Source organism: Hyla sarda, chromosome 9, assembly GCF_029499605.1.
Source record: "Hyla sarda isolate aHylSar1 chromosome 9, aHylSar1.hap1, whole genome shotgun sequence".
NCBI classification, from domain to species: domain Eukaryota; kingdom Metazoa; phylum Chordata; class Amphibia; order Anura; family Hylidae; genus Hyla; species Hyla sarda.
The window spans coordinates 144467398-144490688 of record NC_079197.1 but is presented as its reverse complement, the minus strand read 5'-3'; the positions used below and the strand labels follow the sequence as shown (position 1 = coordinate 144490688).

Below are 23291 nucleotides of genomic sequence, written 5' to 3'. Positions count from 1 at the left end.
AAATAAATAAAAGTTTTTTCCTGGAATACCCCTTTAAAAACATTTCCCCGATTCGATGCGCTGTACTGTAGCTGAGGCCCCACTCCGGAGATTGTGGGGGATCCGACTGCTTGGACAGACAACTATCACTTATTCTGCGTAAAGGGGAACCAGTAAAGTGCTGGAACACCTCTTCTACTGTTTAAATGTCTGTTTTATCTGTCTTACCTATTTCACTGCCTGTGCCATCACCAGTGATCGCCCACAAGATGATCTCACTGCAGGAAGAGACAGCGAGCATTTTATCATTGTCTCCCAGGGACCCTCCAATGGTCTTGGCATTAAGAGCTACCCGCTCAATCACCCAATCCAGACAAGGGCTGGTGAAAATCAGCTGCCATCCAGACGTCTCTTTCATTCTATTATATAACAAAAATACAAAAGAAGAACCATTTGTGGGACAATAAAACACATAGGCCCAGATTTACTATTGTAAACCCGACAGGCATTGTTGGGTTGTGCGCCAGATTCTGGTGCATTGGGCCAGAATTTGCATCAGAATTGAAAAAAAACCCGACTAACTCTCCATTTTACTGAGAAAACCGTCAAAAAGGGGCGTGGCTGCCAGAAAGGGGCGTGTCCCTGACATTTTCACCAAAAAACGACATATTTACTAAGGTTTCCACCAAAAATGTGGTAAATTTGAGCTGAGGAAAACCCAACAGATCAGAACATGTGTAAAAAAAAAGCAAAATGTAGGGAAACCTTAGTAAATACCGTGGAAAATAAATTGTAGGGAATTAAAACCCACAAAGAAACCTACACAACACTTAGTAAATCAGGGCCATAATATGTATATATGATGAAAAGTTATAAAAATAAATTATAAGCAGCATCAAAGGGGTATTCCAGGCAAAAACTTTTTTTTATCTATCAACTGGCTCCGGAAAGTTAAACAGATTTGTAAATTACTTCTATTAAAAAATCTTAATCCTTCCAATAGTTATTAGTTTCTGAAGTTTTCTGTCTAACTGCTCAATGATGATGTCACGTCCCGGGAGCTGTGCATGATGGGAGAATATCCCCATAGGAGCTGGACAGCTCCCGGGACGTGAGTCATCAGAAAGCAGTTAGACAGAAAACAGCAACTCAACTTCAGAAGCTAATAACTATTGGAAGGATTAAGATTTTTTAATAGAAGTAATTTACAAATCTGTTTAACTTTCCGGAGCCAGTTGATACATAAAAAAAAAGTTTTTGCCTGGAATACCCCTTTAAGAACCCTGGTATGACGTTATGTGAAAAATAAATTAAAATAAAGAGCCCTTAACGTCCGTTTGTAATGGAGCCTTTAGTGTAGTTTGAAAGTAGCCTTAAGGCCCCATTTACACAGTAGAATTTCCGAGCGGAATCCAGCGTAAAAATTTGGCTCAGAAATTCCAGTGAAGCAGCCTCCCACTGTTACTGCTGTTGTACACGGTAGAATTTCCTTGGACATTCAAATTCCAGACTTCATAGAAAGAATGAACATGTTTATTCTGTCAGAGGAGACGAGGGGAGAGAAAAAGGTGCAGGGGGCGCTGGCTGAGAAAAGTGTATTCACTGATGTGCACCCTCCACCACACCAACAGTGATATACCGATCTTGGATGGGCCGCACTGTGACCTGTGCAGCCCTAATATTGGATGAGCTGCAGCTCTCCCACCGGCATCGGACTCCTAAGTAAGAAGCCGATATGCAATGTGGGGAGAAATAGTGGAAAAAAGCCGGTACAGTGGAGGCGCTGCTCAAGTGGTGAAATTACTGGGAAACTCAGGCGGTGCAGGATAACGATTTTTATTGAAAGTATTGGGACAACGCGTTTCGGCATCTGCTGATGCCTTCCTCAGGTCCACTTAACAATTCCCAAACTCCATTGATGTTCAATGTGAGAGAGCTGAAAGATGATCCTGTGTGTCATACCAGCAGCGGTGCAGACGCCGGACAGGATCATCTTTCAGCTCTCTCACATTGAACATCAATGGAGTTTGGGAATTGTTAAGTGGACCTGAGGAAGGCATCAGCAGATGCCGAAACGCGTTGTCCCAATACTTTCAATAAAAATCGTTATCCTGCACCGCCTGAGTTTCCCAGTAATTTCACCACTTGAGCAGCGCCTCCACTGTACCGGCTTTTTTCCACTATTTCTCCCCATATTCTGTCAGAGGAATCCTCTCAGAAATGCATTGCCGTCTATGAAGACATTACATTCCAGAGTGGACTTGGCGCAGACTAGCCTGCTGCGCACACAATGTATGTCCGAAATTTCCCTAGATAGATATTTTGCTACGTGAGTGTGCCCTTACAAACTGCACTAACAGCCTGTGTTTCTGTATTGTAGCCGGCACTTGGAGATGCCGCATTAAAAGGGAAACTGACAACACTAAACTTAAAAAGGGTTATCCAGGAAAAACTTTTTTTATATATATATATATATATCAACTGGCTGCAGAAAGTTAAATAGATTTGTAAATTACTTCTATTAAAAAATCTTAATCCTTTCAGTGCTTATCAGCTGCTGAAGTTGAGTCGTTCTTTTCTGTCTAAGTGCTCTCTGATGACACCTGTCTCGGGAACTGTCCAAAGTAGAAGCAAATCCCCATAGCAAACCTCTTCTAGTTCCCGAGACAAGCAGAGATGTCAGCAGGGAGCACTATGGCCAGACAGAAAAGAACAACTCAACTTCAGCAGCTGATAATTATTGGAAAGATTAAGATTTTTTAACAGAAGTAATTTACAAATCTGTTTAACTTTCTGGAGCCAGTTGATTGTTTGATATATATATATATATATATATATATATATATATATATATCAAAGTTTTTTCCTAGAATACCCCTTTAATATATAGATCAGTGTTTCCCAACAGTGTGCCTCCAGCTGTTGCAAAACTACAACTCCCAGCATGCCTGGACAGCCGAAGGCTGTCCAGGCATGCTGGGAGTCGTAGTTTTGCAACAGCTGGAGGCACCCTGGTTGGGAAACACTGCTATAGATAGACCCTGTTTCTAACGCTGCTTACTGAACGTAAAATGGTGCAGCCGTTTAGGAGAAATCCATCTTGTTGCTAATACGGTCATTTCTTTTTAGGGTGCGTTCACACAGCCGTCTGTCCCCGTTTTTTTATCCCCGTTTCGGTTCCGTTCTTGCAGGCTGTAAACGGATTAAAAACTGTTCTTAAAAAAATCCCATTCATGTCAATGGGATTTTTTTTACAATCCGTTTACACCCGTCTGCGCTCCTTTCCTTTTTTTTTTTTGACGGCAGAAAAAACGGCACATGCTGTATTTTTTTCTTCCGTCAACAAAAAGGATACAGTAAATTTAACATTGAAGTCTATGGAAAACGGATGAGCCTTTAAGGTCATCCCTTTGCATCTATTTTTTCATTCCTTTTTTTGATCCGTTTTTACTTTGAGCATGCTCAGAACAAAAAAAAACAAAAAAAATAAAATCAAAAAAAAATCAAAAAAAAAAACAAGGTTTTCTTTTTTGGTTTATTAACGGAACAATTATGGATACAAACAGAAAAGTCTAGACAGTCATGTGAACGCAGGCTTATGTGCAATGCCATCTCCCCCCCCCCCCACCCAAAGAGGGAATGCATATTTATTATCAGAAATGCATTGCAGTCTATGAAGACATTACATTCTAGAGTGGACTTGGCGCAGACTAGCCTGCTGCACACACACAATGTACATCCGAAATATGGTGGAGTTATTGGACAGGAGAATGCGTTGCACATGGAATTGCACAAGGAATTACCATATTAGCAACAAGATGAATATATCCTGAACGGCTGCACTGATTTCTGCCTGGTAAGAAGCGTTAGAAATAGAGATGAGCGAACTTACAGTAAATTCGATTCGTCACGAACTTCTCGGCTCGGCAGTTGATGACTTATACTGCATAAATTAGTTCAGCTTTCATGTGCTCCGGTGGCTGGAGACTCTTTCCCAGGACTGTATCCACCTTTTCCAGCCCACCGGAGCACCTGAAGGCTGAACTAATTTATGCAGGAAAAGTCATCAACTGCCGAGCCGAGAAGTTCGTGACGAATCGAATTTACTGTAAGTTCGCTCATCTCTAATTAGAAACATTATTTACCTGTATGGTCAAGTTATGGCGGATGACCCTGATGTTGGTTTTTGGCCACAGTTACCGAGGAAGCCTCAAGTGCTGGTGCCATTTCCAGGTGTCAGCTGCAATTCAGAAACAAGCCCAAAAAACTGTTAGCGCAGAGTGTAAGAGCAGCCTAAATAGAATTTATTTGTATGGCCAACACCTGTATAGAGACTTTTCAAACTGGTTTCTGTCACGTCAGAAGTTCTGCTCAATGGGGGGGGGTCTTGCCTGAGGTCAATCCCTAGCACAAAGGGGCTGAAACACCAGTACCGTGACCCTTTTACACAAATTGCCTTCTTTTGGAAAGCTGAATGAAACCGACAGAAAACCTACAGTAATAAACATCCCCATTATCCAAATAAACTTACCTGTAACAGACTATGAACTGAGCAAAAGCCACAGCAATCCAGTTATGGTGTCCACAAATGATTCGAACCATGCCCGGGTCTCCAGACAGCCCTGAAATCAACCAAGTCATATTTATTTAAAGGGTAACCTATCATTTTGTTAAAGGGGTACTCCGCTGCCCCAGCGTTCGGAACATTTTGTTACCAACGTTTTGAGCAAGCGGTATGCCCACGCCCCCTTTGACACGACCACGCCCCCTTTGTGCCGTAACACCACACCCCCTCAATGCAAGCCTATGGGAGGGGGTGTGGTGTTTCATCAAAAAGGGGCATGGTCGTGACGTCATGAACCATCCCACATCTTTTCATTGCTTGCTTTGCTTTACAGCAAATGTGTAGATCAGTGGTCTCAAACTGTGGCCCCTAGATGTTGCAAAACTTCAACTTTCAGCATGCCCGGACAGCCGTTGGCTGTCCGGGCATGCTGGGAGTTGAAGTTTTGCAACACCTGGAGGTCCGCAGTTTCAGACCACTGGTGTAGATGTAAAATAGATATAAACATCAGTACTGTTCACAGTGTCTAAAGGATTAATGGCAGACATCAGTGTAACAAAAAACTAAAACAAAACAACATTTTTATGATTTTGAACCAAGCAAAGTGCGTGATGTAACGAGAAGTCTCAACATTTAAAAAACACTGATTTGTATAATGTAAACCTTAAATTATTCTCATGCAAAACCCTTTGAATATTTGGTAGAAATGTGAACATTGTAAATATGTCCCCCAGTGTGTCTATAGGTTTCTATTATAAACAAGTACATTACAAAACAAACCTCCGTTTCCATAACTCCTTTCTTCTAACAAGCGCCCAAGTATACCAGCTCCACCCAAATTGGGGGGCATAGTGTTACTTCTCCGAACAGGTGCCCGCTCATTCACAGCACTTCTAGAGCTGACCTGCAGTCCAGACACGCTGTGCCGATTCCTCCTCTTAGCTGGGAAGACTGGAAACAAAAAAGAAAAAAAAAGCACATGTTTTATTGTTCTCTTTTGTTCAAAAGTCAAAATACTGCATTTTTAGCAAATGGCAATTGTATATATCATTTGCAGGCAGGCCAGGTTCTCAAGAAAGTTCTTCCCGAGCATAAAAACAGTAGTCTCTGGCCCGATTACCCCTGTCTTTCTCAATTCAATAGGGGTACTCCCGTGGAAAACTTTTTTTTTTTAATCAACTGGTGCCAGAACGTTAAACAGATTTGTAAATTACTTCTATTAAAAAATATCTTAATCCTTCCAGTACTTTTTAGGGGCTGTTTACTATAGAGGAAATGCTTTTCTTTTTGGATTTCTCTTCTGTCACGACCACAGTGCTCTCTGCTGACCTCTGCTGTCCATTTTAGGAACTGTCCAGAGCAGCATGTTTGCTATGGGGATTTTCTCCTGCTCAGGACAGTTCCTAAAATGGTCAGCAGAGAGCACTGTGGTAGTGACAGAAGAGAAATCCAAAAAGAAAAGCATTTCCTCTGTAGTAAATAGCCCCTAAAAAGTACTGGAAGGATTAGGATATTTTTTAATAGAAGTAATTTACAAATCTGTTTAACTTTCTGGCACCAGTTGATTTAAAAAATGTTTTTCCATGGGAGTACCACTTTAATAGAGCAGCATTCAGGCACAGCAGAAGCCTCAGAGCTATCCTAGTCATCCATCCATTTCTCCAGAATACGAGGAAAGAGAAGATGGTAGATTATGAAATCTTGGCAGTATTTTTAAATGGAGCCATTTAGCTGTTTTAAAAAAAAAAAATTATTAAGTAGCTGAATTGAGAGGGGAAAAGGAATATGCTTAAAGGGTACTCCGCCCCTAGACATCTTATCTTCTATCCAAAAGGATAGGGGATAAGATGTCTGATCGCAGGGGTCCCGCCACTGGGGACCCCTGGGATCTCGGCTACGGTACCCCAGATATGCGGTGAACGGAGTGAACTTCACTCCGTGCCGGATCACTGGTGATGCGGAGGCTTGTGAAGTCACGGCCACACCCCCTCAATGCAAGTCTATGGAAAGGGGGGTGGGGCATAGTCACGCCCCCTCCCAGAGACTTGCATTGAGGGGGCGTGGCCGTGACGTAACGAGTGGGGTGTGACTGTGACGTCACGAGCCTCCAGTGCTGCACCCAACACTCTAAACAAATGCCGGGTACAGCAGGGATAGGGGATAAGGGTCATTAAAATATTTTTATTTTATTTTTTATTTTTTTGCAGCATAATAAGGGTCTATTCTTTTGGATTCCTTTGTGCTGATGTAACCCTTTGGCATTGTTCTAACCTGTAGCTCTGGAGCTGTTGCTAAACTGCAACTTCCAACAAGCTTTATTATGGACTTCGTCAGGGCATGATGGAGTTGTAGTTTTTCAACAAGGTGGTGACCCACAGGTTGGAAAACATTGCTCTGCGGACACATTTAGCATGTATGTCAGAAGCTATGCTATGCCTTACTTTTTCACACACAAAAAAAAAATCCTAAGGTCACAGTCTCTTACCGGGAGGCGGGAGGTATCCATTGAATAGTACGCTCCCACATGAGGAGCGCTCCAACTCTTCACATAGTTGTAGCCGTCTCACTGAAAAAAAATTATACTGTTAATTGAGATGTTTTTGGTGTAATACAGATGAACAATGAATGAAAGAGAATGTTACCTAGTGGGGTTATTCCATAAAATTCTGCTTCATGTAGAAGTAGGGGACTGTTTACACCTCTGTAAAACACCACAATGAAGTAAGTAAAAACTGAATTTAAAAAGGATCTCTCTCTCTCTCTCTCTCTCTCTCTCTCAGCGCAGACTGCTTCAGCTGCCACCGGATAGCCGTTTACGGTGCCCCATGTGGTCCGCTGACGATCACTTACATGTCCCCGGCGCTCCGGACCGTCCTCTTCGGAATCCCCTGTATCCTCGTTGCCACGTCACCGCGCACGCCGTCCCGTCATCCAATAGGAGCGGCATGCGTAGTGACGTGATGACGGCGATAAGGAACGACGATCCCGGGCAGCGGAGACAGTCTGGAGCGACAGCGATGGAGGGAGACTTCAAGGGCAGCGGTGACGGTCCAGAGCGGCGGGGACAGGTGAGTATAACCTCCTATATTTAACCCCTTAAGGACACATGACGTACTGGAACATCATGTGTCCGCTCCCGATCTATAACGCGGGGCCACGGCGTGTCATAGCGCGTCATAGCGGGTCGGGCCCGTGGCTAATAGCGCGCGGCATTGTTCAAAGTTGAACGCCGCGTCTAAAGTGAAACTGAAACCATGCCGGTTAGCTCAGTGGGCTGTTCTGGATAGCCGCGGCGAAATCGCGGCATCCCGAAAAGCTTACAGGACAGCAGGAGGACCCCTACCTGCCTCCTCGCTGTCCGATCGCCGAATGACTGCTCAGTGCCTGAGATCCAGGCATGAGCAGTCAAGCGGCAGAATCATCGATCACTGGTTTCTTATGAGAAACCATTGATCAATGTAAAAGATCAGTCCCTATGGGAGCTATAACACTGCAAAAAAAAAAGTGAATAAATATCATTTAACCCCTTCCCTAATAAAAGTTTCAATCCCTTTTCCCATAAAAAAAAAACAGTGTAAATAAAAACATATATGGTATCGCCACGTGCGGAAATGTCGGAATTATAAAAATATATCATTAATTAAACCGCACGGTCAATGGCGTATGCGCAAAAAAATTCCAAAGTCCAAAATAGTGCATTTTTGGTCACTTTTTATATCATGAAAAAATAATCAATAAGTCCTATCAATGCAAAAAATGGTACCGTTAAAAACTTCAGATCACTGCGCAAAAAATGAGCCCTCATACCGCCCCATACACGGAAAAATAAAAAAGTTATAGGGGTCAGAAATGACAATTTTAAACTTATTAATTTCCTGCATGTAGTTTATGATTTTTTCCAGAAGTACAACAATATCAAACCTATATAAGTAGGGTATTGTTTTAATCGTATGGACCTACAGAATAAAAATCAGGTGTCATTTTTACCGAAAAATGTACTATGTAGAAACGGAAGCCCCCAAAAGTTACAAAACAGCATATTTTTTTCAATTTTGTCTCCCGATTTTTTTTTTCCGTTTCACCGTAGATTTTTGGGCAAAATGACTGACGTCATTACAAAGTAGAATTGGTGGCGCAAAAAATAAGCCATCATATGGATTTTTAGGTGCAAAATTGAAAGAGTTATGATTTTTTAAAGGCAAGGAGCAAAAAACAAAAATGCAAAAACGGAAAAAAAAACAGTCCTTAAGGGGTTAACATTGCACGGATCCCTCAACATAAGATGGTTTCAACAAACGATGGTTCATTTGGAACGAATCACCATCGTATGTTGAGGGACCACTGTATATCTATATCTATCTATATACATATATACAGGAAGATAAGACAGCACCGGGGTTGATCTCTGTGCAAGTGGTTACCCAGGCAGCCAGCCCAGGATTAGTATACACCAACTCCGAAAATCACAGCACCAGTCAGGTCTTGGATCATGCACAAAAAACAGAAATTTGTATTGTCCCCAAATAAAGAGCAACGTTTCGGCAGCAGTATCCTTTGTCAAGCGTGGAAAAAGGATACTGCTGCCGAAAGGTTGCACATTATATGGGGACAATAAAAATTTCTGTTTTTTGTTCATGATCCAAGACCTGACTGGTGCTGTGATTTTCGGAGTTGGTGTATGTATGTACGTATATATTATAATAGAGTGATAGAAATATACTGTATATCTCATAGTAATAATGAAAGGAGTCTCAATACGTCATCTCCATAAACCAACCTGGTATCTAGCTCTTTGGTCCGTAAGAAGTTCAATATTGGAGCAAACACTGTAGGGTCTCTGTCAATAAAGAACTGTAAAAGAAAAAGAAATAAAACATACAATGCAAAAAGACTATAGACAAACGGTGATGGGGAGGGAGGGCATGCATGGAAATTATGGCCATTTTCAATGGTAGAATGTGCAGAATTTCCACAAAGACTCACCGCACCAGTTTCATCTTTTAGGGAGGAAATGCGGCCACTGAGAAGGCTGAAGAAAAAAAAGAGAAGAAAAAAAAAAAAAGGAAGAAGGTCAATGTTAGCCAAGGTCATACAAACATTGCGTCTCTGATATGACTGATACATTAGGGAGTTCTCCAGTAAAATACAACGTATTTCTATCCACAGGATAGGGAATAAGTATCTAAATGCAGGGAGTCAGAACACTAGTACCACACCGTATAAGATCTTGGCTCACTAAGAGAAGATCCGAGTGCTGCACTTTGGTATCTACAGCCTTCCCTGCACTACTCTTCTAGAGCCAGGGTCCTGTTCTGGAGCTCAGCAATAGAGATCTCAGTGCCCAGCACCCCACCAGTAGAAAACTTCTTAGGCTACGTTTACATGGAGGTAAAACGTCCACTGGAAAATACAGTCATAAAATATGTGGAACGTCTGCCGGAAAATACCAGCGGACATTCCACACATTTGAAAAATTTGCCAGGCGCTAGGAGCGCTTGGAAATGCACCATCTCATAGATGGTAATGCCTTTCCGCACGAAGCCTGCAAAAAAGAATAGACTTGTCTATTCTTTCTGCAGACGCTGGAATCAGAATTTCCGTGGCAGAAACATCAGGCGTGGAAATTCTACCGTGTGAACATCATTGAAATCACTGGGGCTCTGCTGCAGGGGATTGTTCGTGTGGAATATTCCGTGTGGATATTCAGCACAAGTTCCACCCATGTGAACATAGCTTTACATGTCTCTATGACAGTGTTTCCCAACCAGGGTGCCTTAAGCTGTTGCAAAACTACAACTCTCAGCATGCCCGGAAATACTGAAATAATTCCTAATAAGCCTAATACAGTGTGAAAAACGCTAAAAGATAACTACAAATGTATAATATACAATACCTGGAAAAGAAGGAGTCTGAAACCCATGTCAAAGTCTGTCTGGAAGTGCTGAACCTGTGAAAGACAGGTATTGAAAAAGCTTTATTCGTCATTACAAGTCATACAATAAATTACAACCACACAAAGCATGACAGTACAATATACAGCACAGGTTCCCTAAGCTATACACCGTACCACATGCTACGCTAACACTCCGCTCCATCACTCGATATCGAAGAAACACAGTCAAAAAACAACAACACATTACAGTCTGTGATCGGGGAGGGGCGTGGGATCAATGGGGGTAGGGCGGATAACAGGGTCAAACTACTGGGCAAACGTATGGGGAAGCAGAGGGGTGTTAATCCTCTTCTTCAACGACGTCCGGACAGTCCAAGATGGAACAGTCTCTAGGCAGGCTGTGGACCAGCCTGCGACAGTCCTGGACGGATATATCCTCCCTGTTGTAGATGAGGTGATTCCTGGCCAGCCATATAGCGTCCTTTAAACAGTTTTTAAGGCACCAGGCCTCCTGGATGGCCTCCACGTCTTGAACCCCAGGAAAAAGTCCATAAAGCACCGAATGGTACGATAGGTTGTTCCTGGGCACCGAGTCCCTAAGTTCCAGTTCCAAAACAATGAAATCTTATCCCATTGTGTTAAACATGGTGGTCATTGACATTCTAAGTGACAGTAAGTTGCCATGCAAAGTGTTTTTCATTTCTCATCTAATAAATAACCCTATTAATGAGAAATCTGTCATCAGTATTGGAAGCACTAACATGTTGTTGTAAGCTTGTAGTCCACATGATACTGATGGCAATAATACTTACCAGTCCCTGCTCCGCTGCATTCCCCGGTCTTCATTATATGCAAATGATTCTGCTTGGTGCAAGGGGGGTGGTGGTGAAGATTTGGAGTTGGGGGGTGACGTCGGCATCTTCATGGTAACATTAATGTGTATTGGGAGGTGGGGAGATATACCATTATCAAAAATGTACGTCACCTTTAGGACAGATTGTTTGGAGACCAGTTAAACTGTAAGCAGGGTGTCACACACAGCGGTTTTGCTACAATTTTTAATCCCATTCAGATGAATACAACTTCTTTCAGTTGCACAGATCTGACGATAACATTGTCCTGTATTTGTCATGTGGCAGGGAGCACCCCCCCCCCCCCGCCCCCGTGCCCCAATCATGTGGTGTTCGGCTTTCCCCCCCCCCCCCCAAACCATGTGACCCACCAGCGCTGCTCTGCTCCCCACAATTAATGATCAGCCCAGCGGGGTACTACTCACAGATGTCAAGCACTGCCCTCCTCCTCTTTGTTGGGGGCCGCCGGGCGCTGTACGCCAGTGGTCTCCAACCTGCGGACCTTCTTACATGACGGCTTCTTACATGACAGTGGGCTCAGCCTATCACTGGCAGGAGTGGGGCATCGCTCCAGCTGGTGATAGGCTGACTGCTGTCCTCCCCCGTCCCCAGCGTGCGGCCGAGGTGGGTGAGTTAAAAGTTTATTTTCTGTATCTTTTGCAGCCCGGGCATAGGTATACAGCGTACAGCAGTGGTCTCCAACCTGCGGACCTCCAGCTGTTGGAAAACTACAACTCCCAGCATGCCCGGACAGCCAACGGCTGTCCGGGCATGCTGGGAGTTGTAGTTTTGCAACAGCTGGAGGTCCGCAGGTTGGAGACCACTGGCGTATAGTGAGTTCCAGCGCCCGGCGGCCCCCAACAAAGAGGAGGAGGGCAGTGCTTGACATCTGTGAGTAGTACCCCGCTGGGCTCATTAATTGGGGGTGGGGCAGAACAGCGCTGGCAGGTAACATATGGTTAGTTCCCCGATGTGGGGACAGCGCTGCGCTAGGCTGATAATATATTCCCGAGGGGGAGGGGCCCAACCGGTATTGCGGTATGGGGGAAAATTCATATCGTGCAGCACAAAAAATTCGGTATGAACCGGTATACCGCCCAGTAGAGATGAGCGAACTTACAGTAAATTAGATTCGTCACAAACTTCTCGGCTCGGCAGTTGATGACTTTTCCTGCATAAATTAGTTCAGCTTTCCGGTGCTCCGATGGGCTGGAAAACGTGGATACAGTCCTAGGAAAGAGTCTCCTAGGACTGTATCCACCTTTTCCAGCCCATCGGAGCACCTGAAAGCTGAACTCATTTATGCAGGAAAAGGCATCAACTGCCGAGCCGAGAAGTTCGTGACGAATCAAACTTACTGTAAGTTCGCTCATCTCTACCGCCCAGCCCTACTTTCACATGCAAGTTTTGTGGTGATATTTCCTGTGTCTAGACCTGTGTTTCCCAACCAGTGTGCCTCCAGCTGTTGCAAAACTACAACTTTCAGCATGCCCGGCCAGCCAATTGGAGGTCCAAAGTTTGGAAACCACTGCTATACAGTATACCATAATAAGCAAAGGCCCAATAGGTGGTCCTGCAGATACTTACCGAAATGTCATAGTTTACACTAAAGTTGGCAAAGACATGAGACATTTATCTGCAGATCACTGGCACATCTTACTATAGCTCATCATACACACTAGGAAAGTGCTGCCCATACCCACAGCCCAATATCTCCTGCGCAATGGGGCCTCCCGACTGCTCCCTGATGTTAGGGCACAGAAGTATCCGGCATGTTGGACTATAACTACCCAATGCTTTTGTACTCGGGGAGATAAACCACCACCCTTCACTTCTTTTTGAACACATGTACGCTCAGCCGAGTATGCACACGTATGCGGGGAACCGGCAGAGACAGGTATCTTCTGAGTATGACCACCATTATGGACCATGCACACTATAGAATTTCCAAGCAGCAATGGGAGTCTGGTGCAGCGGATCCCATCACTGTCTATGAGATTCCAAAGCATTGAACATGTTCATTCTTTCGGAAGAATACTGATACTAATGTATTGCTGTCTATGGGGCAATGCAGTCAGTGCTGGGCGCCCTCTGTAGTGTGAATAGACCCTTAGACTTTTTTAATACCTCTACTGACCTTCCCATACCTATGCATGCTTGACTGAGTGTATAAGTGTTTCCAATGAGGGAGAGGGGGGGTAAACCTCTGCCAGACACCTCATCTAATGCCCCTGATAACAAAAGGATCATGCAGGTAAAAATCCAACATGCCCCATCCTTGTGTTCATTGACATTATCTGTCGAGGAAAAGTCATGTGGCCATTAGATGGAACGTAACAAGGGGTATAGTGAGCCTTAACACCCTACAGGTGTTTGACTAATTTTTGTTAAAGTTGGAAGTGAAAATGAAAATTTTTATTTTTTTTTTCACTAAAATGCTGGTGTTATCCCAAATTTTTCTTTTTCATAAGGGGTAATAGGAAAAAAGCTCCCCAAAATTTGTAACAATTTCTTAAGGAAGGAAATGCCCCATATGTGGATTGCAAAGTGCTCTGCAGGCGCACTACAGAGCTGGTTTTTGGAGAGAGAATTTGGCTGGAATTGAAGGCCATGTGCGTTTACGAAGCCACCATGTTGCCTGAACAGTGGACGACCGCCGCCCCCCCCCCCCACACACAAACACACACACACACCACCCCATTTTGAAAACTACACCCCTCACGTAATGTAATAAGGGGTGCAGTGAGCATTTACTAGGGCTGCGCGGTATACCCGTTCATACCGAATACCGAAATTTTTGTGCTGCACGATATGAATTTGAACCCATACCGCAATACTGGTTTGCCCCTCCCCCTCGGGAATGAATGTATTATTGGAAGTAATCGAAACGCGTTGCAAATAAAGAAATATCTGTTATAATATCCGGGGACCAGCGCCTTTCTTGAGAGGAACCTACAGGGAGATGAGGGGACACTAATGACTGATCATATGACGAAAGATAACGTGCGGCATCCTGAGGCCTAGATTCATAACAAATTTGTCAAGCTCTAAAGCCTTTGCAAAAAAAAAAAAAACTGCAGCATGTGAACACACACTGACACACGAGTCACAGAAAGAGTTGTCGTGTGACACTGAGGGAGTGGGAGGATTGACTGCAATTCCCATAACTATCACTAGATGTCACTACACTTTTTACACTCATGGTAAATCACATTTTTTTTCTGTAGTTCTTGATACTATGTTGCAAAAAGAAGCTGCAAATGATTAACCATTTTCTTGCTGAAATATTTACAATTGTATAATGGAATCATAGTAAATTATATAGAAAAAGAAAAATGAGTCAAAACATATGTAGGGCTAGAGTATTGATTTTACCTGTTGTGATTGTCATCATCTTGGAATATATTTTTTTTACATGCAATTCATGGGAGGAATATCATGGTTACACATGCCAAGAAATAACTGTGTAAAAACAAAAAACAAATAACGGCGCTGTGTTGTGTCATTACCAGTGGTAACTGGAGAAAAGACAGGTGAGCTGGTCCACTTACCTGATGATGTGGAGCTAGGAGCTGAACACCTATTCTGGAATGTAGCAAGTAAAATATTTCGGTAGCTGCCTTGACCCACACCCGTCCAGGACGGTCCTGCTATAGAGACTTCAGATGCCCAGGAGAACCAGGAACCTGCTGTGGAGAAAAGCTGGGTTTTCAGGGGCGCTCACAGATCATACAATTATACATACATGATTAGATTTCTACATAATCATGACTGAGTACTGACAGTCTGTGCATACATAATTAATATACCTAAAAAGAAGGAAAACTCCCTATATATAAATGGAATGACTGACATGATTATATATATATATATATATATATATATATATATATATATATATGCGGGCTCTGTTAAAATAATTAGTATGCATCGCTGTAATCCAAGAGGAGATGTATTTTATGAGCTGTATTAGGCTGGGTTCACACTACGATTTGAACTACGGTTCCCGTATACGGCTGGGAGGAGGGGTGGGCAGGGCTTAACCGCGGCGCCCGCACTCAGCCGTATTCGCTAACCGTAGTTAATGTATGTCTATGAGCCGACCGGAGTGAACCGCAGCCTCCGGTCGGCTGCTTTTTCGCCCGTATGCGGTTTCGCGACCGCAGGCAAAAACGTGGTCGACCAGCCTTAGTTGGTAAAATTGGATCCATTTGTTCACAATGTTGCAGAATGGAATGCACACCGTAACCGCTTTTTTTTTTATTTTTATTAAAAGTGCCGAGTTTGTGGTACAAATATTACAATTTTACCGTATTTATCAGCAAAAAACACACATTCTTTAACGATTATAGCTTAAAGGGGTTCTCCGCTGCTCGGCGTTTGGAACAAACTGTTCCGAACGCTGGAGACGGCCCCGGGAGCTTGTGATGTCATAGCCCCGCCCCCTCATTATGTCACGCCACACCCCCACAATGCAAGACAATGGGAGGGGGCATAACAGCCACCACAAGCTCCCGGTGTCGGCTACAGTTTGTTCCAAATGCCGAGCAGCGGAGTACCACTTTAAAGTCTATCTGCGTCTTATACACAGATAAACTTTCTGGTCCCACAGAAGCCGCTGCAGTTCGTTGATTTAAAGCGGCAGCTTTAGATCATGTAACTGCAGCGGATCCTGTGGCCTGCGTTGTTGCTGTACGTTGCCCACTGACGAGTGACGTCCTCAATGCGACCCCAGGAGATGTAGATATGAAAGCCGGGGATAGGGAGGGAATCGGGCGGTGGTGGCAGGACTCTGGCCCCGCAGAAGCTGCTGCTGTTACATGATTTAAAGCAGCCACTTTAAATCATTGAACCGCAGCAGCTTCTGTGGGGCCAGAGAGAGTTTATCGGCATATAACACGTAGATAGACATTAAGCTAAGAATGTTAGTTTAAAAAAATGCATGTTATATGCCGATAAATACAGTAATCAATTGTAATCTTTGTACCTCAAACTCGGCACTTTTAATAAAAAAAAAGTTTAAAAAAAAAACGGTTACGGTGTGCATTCCATTCTGCAACAACTAAAAAGAGAACAGGTTGCCAGCATGGAATGTGCAGGTAATCCTTTATTGAATAAAATCAGAAACACAGGAAAGGGAAGACATGACGCGTTTCAGGCGTGTGCCACCCTTAACAGAGCCTGCGCGCATATATATATATATATATATATATATATATATATATATAGATAGATAGATAGATAGATATATGTATGATCATTTCAGTCATTCCATTTATATATAGGGAGTTTTCCTTCTCTTTAGGTATATTAATTATGTATGCACAGACTGTCAGTACTTCGTAATTATTATGTAGAAATCTAATCATGGATGTAAAATTGTACGATCTGTGAGCGCCCCTGAAAACCCAGCTTTTCTCCACAGCAGGTTCCTGGTTCTCCTGGGCATCTGAAGTCTCTATAGCAGGACCGTCCTGGACGGGTGTGGGTCAAGGCAGCTACCGAAATATTTTACTTGCTACATTCCAGAATAGGTGTTCAGCTCTTAGCTCCACATCATCAGGTAAGTGGACCAGCTCACCTGTCTTTTCTCCAGTTACCACTGGTAATGACACAACACAGCGCCGTTATTTGTTTAACACAGTTATTTCTTTGCATATGTTACCATAATATTCAGCGCATAATCACCATGTACAAAAATATTTATAACCAGAAATAGGTCAAATGTGTTCCTTAGTAACCATGATATTCCTCCCATAATCCCCATGTAAAAAAAATATTATACTCGATTTCTTATCAGAAATAGGTCAAATGTGTTACTTGGCATGTGTACCCATGATATTCTACCCATAATCCCCCTGTAAAAAAAAGAGAAATAGTATACCCGTATTCTTATCAGAATTAGGTCATATTCCTTAGTATGTGTAACCATGATATTCCTCCCATAATCCTGATGTAAAAAAAAAAAAAAAAAACATTTTTAGCCAAATTCTTATCAGAAATAGGGCAAATGTGTTACTTGGCATATGTAACCATAATATTCCTCCCATAATCCCCATGTAAAAAAATATATTCCAAGATGATGATAATTAGTGATGAGCAGCAGGGGCCATATTCGAATTTGCGATATTTTGCGAATATATTGACGATTATTTGTCCTATGTTCGCAAAATTCGCTATGTTCATTCACTTTTTTTTCCCCATGCGAAAATTTGAATGGAAAATTTGCATGTGAAAAAAAAAAAGTTATTACGAATATATAGAACTATATTCTAAATATTCTCGAAATCGCGAAGTGCGGTTATTCGCGATAAATATTTGCATTATGAATATTCGTGTTCAACACTAATAATAATCAAAACAGGTAAAATCAATACTCTAGCCCTACAATGTTTTGACTCATTTTTCTATTTCTATATAATTTACTATGATTCCATTATACAACTGTAAATATTTCAGCAAGTAAATGGTTAATCATTTGCAGCTTCTTTTTGCAACATAGTATCAAGAACTACAGAAAAGAACTAACTATGATTTACCATGAGTGTAAAAAGTGTAGTGACCTTTAGTGATAGTTATGGGAATTGCAGTCAATCCTCCCGCTATGCTGTTTAGTATGTCCCCACTGAGGGGTAGTTTTGCACATGTAGGAGATTATCGCTCTAGAGCAGGGGTCTCACACTCCCGGCCCGCGGCCCATTTGCCCACACCAGGGATCTGGAATTTGTATAGCCCGATGCCCGGGACATGCAGTTCCGGGCACCGGGCAGGTGACTTCTTCAGGCATTTAGCCCTGCTTAGGGCAAACAAGGCTAAATTCTGGAAGACTTCACACACTTCGGCAAACTCTGTTACATGGGACCCAGGGCACATATGATGGGGCAACCAATCTTGTCCTTTCACTAAACTGCTACTTACATCTGCCTGCGGGGACATCCTTGGGGAGGTGCGTGCGGTGAGTGACGTCACTTATAGCGAGCACCTCTGCCAGGAAGTCCCCGCAGGCAGATGTAAGTAGCACTGTCCAGGTGGGGAACCTGTGCTACAAAATGTGGGGAACCTGTGCTAAGGCTACCTAATGTGGGGAAACTGTGCTACCTAATGTGGGGAAACTATGCTAAGGCTACCTAATGTGGGGAACCTGTGCTACCTAATGTGGGGAAACTATGCCATGGCTACCTAATGTGGGGAAACTATGCCAAGGCTACCTAATGTGGGGAAACTATGCCAAGGCTACCTAATGTGGGGAAACTATGCTAAGGCTACCTAATGTGGGGAAACTATGCTAAGGCTACCTAATGTGGGGAAACTATGCTAAGGCTACCTAATGTGGGGAAACTATGCTAAGGCTACCTAATGTGGGGAAACTATGCTAAGGCTACCTAATGTGGGGAAACTATGCTAAGGCTACCTAATGTGGGGAAACTATGCTAAGGCTACCTAATGTGGGGAAACTATGCTAAGGCTACCTAATGTGGGGAAACTATGCTATGGCTACCTAATGTGGGGAAACTATGCTATGGCTACCTAATGTGGGGAAACTATGCTAAGGCTACCTAATGTGGGGAAACTATGCTAAGGCTACCTAATGTGGGGAAACTATGCTAAGGCTACCTAATGTGGGGAAACTATGCTAAGGCTACCTAATGTGGGGAAACTATGCTAAGGCTACCTAATGTGGGGAAACTATGCTAAGGCTACCTAATGTGGGGAAACTATGCTAAGGCTACCTAATGTGGGGAAACTATGCTAAGGCTACCTAATGTGGGGAAACTATGCTATGGCTACCTAATGTGGGGAAACTATGCTATGGCTACCTAATGTGGGGAAACTATGCTATGGCTACCTAATGTGGGGAAACTATGCTAAGGCTACCTAATGTGGGGAAACTATGCTAAGGCTACCTAATGTGGGGAAACTATGCTAAGGCTACCTAATGTGGGGAAACTATGCTAAGGCTACCTAATGTGGGGAAACTATGCTAAGGCTACCTAATGTGGGGAAACTATGCTAAGGCTACCTAATGTGGGGAAACTATGCTAAGGCTACCTAATGTGGGGAAACTATGCTAAGGCTACCTAATGTGGGGAAACTATGCTATGGCTACCTAATGTGGGGAAACTATGCTATGGCTACCTAATGTGGGGAAACTATGCTAAGGCTACCTAATGTGGGGAAACTATGCTAAGGCTACCTAATGTGGGGAAACTATGCTAAGGCTACCTAATGTGGGGAAACTATGCTAAGGCTACCTAATGTGGGGAAACTATGCTAAGGCTACCTAATGTGGGGAAACTATGCTAAGGCTACCTAATGTGGGGAAACTATGCTAAGGCTACCTAATGTGGGGAAACTATGCTAAGGCTACCTAATGTGGGGAAACTATGCTATGGCTACCTAATGTGGGGAAACTATGCTATGGCTACCTAATGTGGGGAAACTATGCTATGGCTACCTAATGTGGGGAAACTATGCTAAGGCTACCTAATGTGGGGAAACTATGCTAAGGCTACCTAATGTGGGGAAACTATGCTAAGGCTACCTAATGTGGGGAAACTATGCTAAGGCTACCTAATGTGGGGAAACTATGCTAAGGCTACCTAATGTGGGGAAACTATGCTAAGGCTACCTAATGTGGGGAAACTATGCTAAGGCTACCTAATGTGGGGAAACTATGCTAAGGCTACCTAATGTGGGAAAACTATGCTAAGGCTACCTAATGTGGGAAAACTATGCTAAGGCTACCTAATGTGGGGAAACTATGCTATGGCTACCTAATGTGGGGAAACTATGCTATGGCTACCTAATGTGGGGAAACTATGCTATGGCTACCTAATGTGGGGAAACTATGCTATGGCTACCTAATGTGGGGAAACTATGCTAAGGCTACCTAATGTGGGGAAACTATGCTAAGGCTACCTAATGTGGGGAAACTATGCTAAGGCTACCTAATGTGGGGAAACTATGCTAAGGCTACCTAATGTGGGGAAACTATGCTAAGGCTACCTAATGTGGGGAAACTATGCTAAGGCTACCTAATGTGGGAAAACTATGCTAAGGCTACCTAATGTGGGGAAACTATGCTATGGCTACCTAATGTGGGGAAACTATGCTAAGGCTACCTAATGTGGGGAAACTATGCTAAGGCTACCTAATGTGGGGAAACTATGCTAAGGCTACCTAATGTGGGGAAACTATGCTAAGGCTACCTAATGTGGGGAAACTATGCTAAGGCTACCTAATGTGGGGAAACTATGCTAAGGCTACCTAATGTGGGAAAACTATGCTAAGGCTACCTAATGTGGGGAAACTATGCTAAGGCTACCTAATGTGGGGAAACTATGCTATGGCTACCTAATGTGGGGAAACTATGCTATGGCTACCTAATGTGGGGAAACTATGCTATGGCTACCTAATGTGGGGAAACTATGCTAAGGCTACCTAAGGTGGGGAAACTATGCTATGGCTACCTAATGTGGGGAAACTATGCTATGGCTACCTAATGTGGGGAAACTATGCTAAGGCTACCTAATGTGGGGAAACTATGCTAAGGCTACCTAATGTGGGGAAACTATGCTAACTAATGTGGGGAAACGAAGCCTACTCCCCCAGCAATAGCACCCCCTATCATCCATCAGCTCATGCCATAACCAGGGGGGGGGGGGGGTTGCTGGTGGATGATGGGGGTGCTTCTGCTGGCGGGGAGTGTTGCCGGTGGATGATGAGGGGCCTTATATGTGAGGGGCGCATGCGGCCCAGCCTCACCCAGTCGCTACCTCTAGTGGCCCCCAGATAATTTGAGTTTGAGACCCCTGCTCGAGAGCAATGGTCTTTAGACTGTGGACCTCCGGCTGTTGCAAAACTACAACTCCCAGCATGCCCGGACAGCCAACGGCTGTCCGGGCATGCTGGGAGTTGTAGTTTTGCAACAGCTGTAGCTCCACAGTTTGGAGACCACTGCTCTAGAATTCCTTGGGTTAACACGTCTACATTAATCATGTAGCTAAAAACCGTGCGCAATTTTCAAGGCACAATTCCGATGAAATACCAGGTCGCGGACTCGCACACACGACATATATCGAGATTGACGCCAACAACGTCGCCAGCAGTTTGCATCCAAAAATCCAAAGGGTTCGAGTTTTTGGCGACAGACTTGACAACACCGATATTGCGCTCTAAGCGTCACATGACCAAAGAAACCGCATAGGCGTAAATGTATGGGAATAATACCATCCACATGACAGCCAGGACACTTATGTGGTCAGAGACTGCAGCCACTAAAGGGCAGTCATACAAAGTCTGAGGTAAGTTAGAGGCACAAAAGGCGCATGATGTGAACAGCGCAAGCAGCCAAGGCGGATGTCACGTGACTCTCCCCCTAATTATATACAGTCATGCACCCCCTTCCCCCCCTCCCCTAATTTTACTCCTCAGATCACACTGACCTCTTCCCCCCTACATTGAGGTGTATGACATCTCCGTTGCGGCCTCCGGACGCCGCCATGCCTCCTCACCGTCCCCCCTCACACAGCCGCCGCCATACTTCCGGCAACACCGGACGCCTTAGACGCGCAGCTCATTGGCTGCCGCTCCTGTCAATCATAGTCGGCCCCGCCCCTCTCATTCCCAATACAGACGGCGAGACGCTGCAACATGCGGCAGAGGAAACCGTGTGTGAACAGGCATCAATAGAAATGCTTATATTATACATATTGTATCCTTTATTCCCAGTGAAAGGCTTCTCCTTGTATTCTCTGTTATGTAGGTTTTTTTTTTTTTTTTTGCATAACGTTAATTCGTTTTTGGAGCATATTTGTGCGCCAAATTTGTTAACCCCCTTAAAAGGGTTATCCAGGAAAAAACTTAGAAATATATATATATATATATATATATATATATATATATATATATATCGATATCTATATATATATATCAACTGACTGCAGAAAGTTAAACAGATTTGTAAATGACTTCTATTACAAAATCTTAATCCTTTCAGTACTTATGAGCTGCTGAAGTTGAGTTGTTCTTTTCTGTCTAAGTGCTCTCTGATGACACCTGTCTCGGGAACTGTCCAGAGTAGAAGCAAATCCCCATAGCAAACCTATTCTACTCTGTGCAGTTCCCCAGACAGACAGAGATGTCAGCAGAGAGCACTGTTGCCAGACAGAAAAGAACAACTCAACTTCAGCATCTGATAATTATTGGAAGGATTAAGATTTTTTAATAGAAGTAATTTACAAATCTGTTTAACTTTCCGGAGACAGTTGATATATAAAAAAGGTTTTTTCCTGGAATACCCCTTTAAGGGTTCATGTTTTTTTTTTTTTTTTTTTTGCAATTTAGTTTTTCACCCCTTGCCATGTAATAGCCATAGAGCTTTCAATACTCCACCTATAGACCCATAGGCCACCTATAGGAGGGCTTTTATTTTTTTTGCACCACCAATAGTACTTTGTAATGACATCATTTTAGCACAATTATTTTTTTTTTTTTGGGGGGGGGGGTTCTGTTTTTACGTAGTGCTCATTTCGGTAAAAATCATATGTTCTCTTTAATTCTGCAGGTCCATATAATTACAACGATACCCAAATTAGGGTGGGTTCACACCATGATTTTAGTATACTGTTTCATTAAAAAAAACGTATGCAACCGCACAGAAAACCGTGCCCATAGACTTCCCATTCAAAACCGTATGCACCATAATGTATACGGTTGTCTCCATTTTTCAAACCATACGTTTTTTTCCTTTTTTTTTCCCAGACAGAAAACTGTAGTCTACCAGGGTTTTTGGTCCGGGTGAAAAACTGTAGTAAACCGTATATGGTTTTTCTTTAACATGGGAGTCAATGGGAACCGTACAGAACTGTATGTGTGTACGGTTCCATCCAGTTTTTACCATACGGTTTTTGACTTTGCAGTTTTTTTTTCTTGGAATTTCAATCAAACAAGTGAAACTTTATTCATAATGGAGTGAAAAGTTCAAAACGTATCCTTTTTTTTT

General features: G+C 43.3%; 1 protein-coding gene across 3 annotated transcripts in view; it reads right to left on the bottom strand.

Annotated features, from left to right (window-relative positions):
• The window catches only part of SHKBP1 (SH3KBP1 binding protein 1), a 49185-nt gene extending 27318 nt beyond the window's left edge, over positions 1 to 21867 (bottom strand). For all 3 annotated transcript variants that reach the window (XR_008847596.1, XR_008847595.1, XM_056537991.1), the window contains exons 1-9: positions 21733 to 21867; positions 10437 to 10490; positions 9527 to 9572; positions 9321 to 9394; positions 7186 to 7244; positions 7029 to 7109; positions 5324 to 5494; positions 4511 to 4601; positions 208 to 398 (exon numbers count right to left, since the gene is read on the bottom strand). Coding sequence is in view for 1 of the 3 variants with exons in the window: in XM_056537991.1 (XP_056393966.1) it covers positions 208 to 398; positions 4511 to 4601; positions 5324 to 5494; positions 7029 to 7109; positions 7186 to 7244; positions 9321 to 9394; positions 9527 to 9572; positions 10437 to 10490; positions 21733 to 21791 (826 nt within the window). In the remaining 2 variants the exon portion in view is untranslated. The remainder of the gene's footprint in view (positions 1 to 207; positions 399 to 4510; positions 4602 to 5323; positions 5495 to 7028; positions 7110 to 7185; positions 7245 to 9320; positions 9395 to 9526; positions 9573 to 10436; positions 10491 to 21732) is intronic.
• Between the last annotated feature and the right edge of the window lie 1424 nt (positions 21868 to 23291).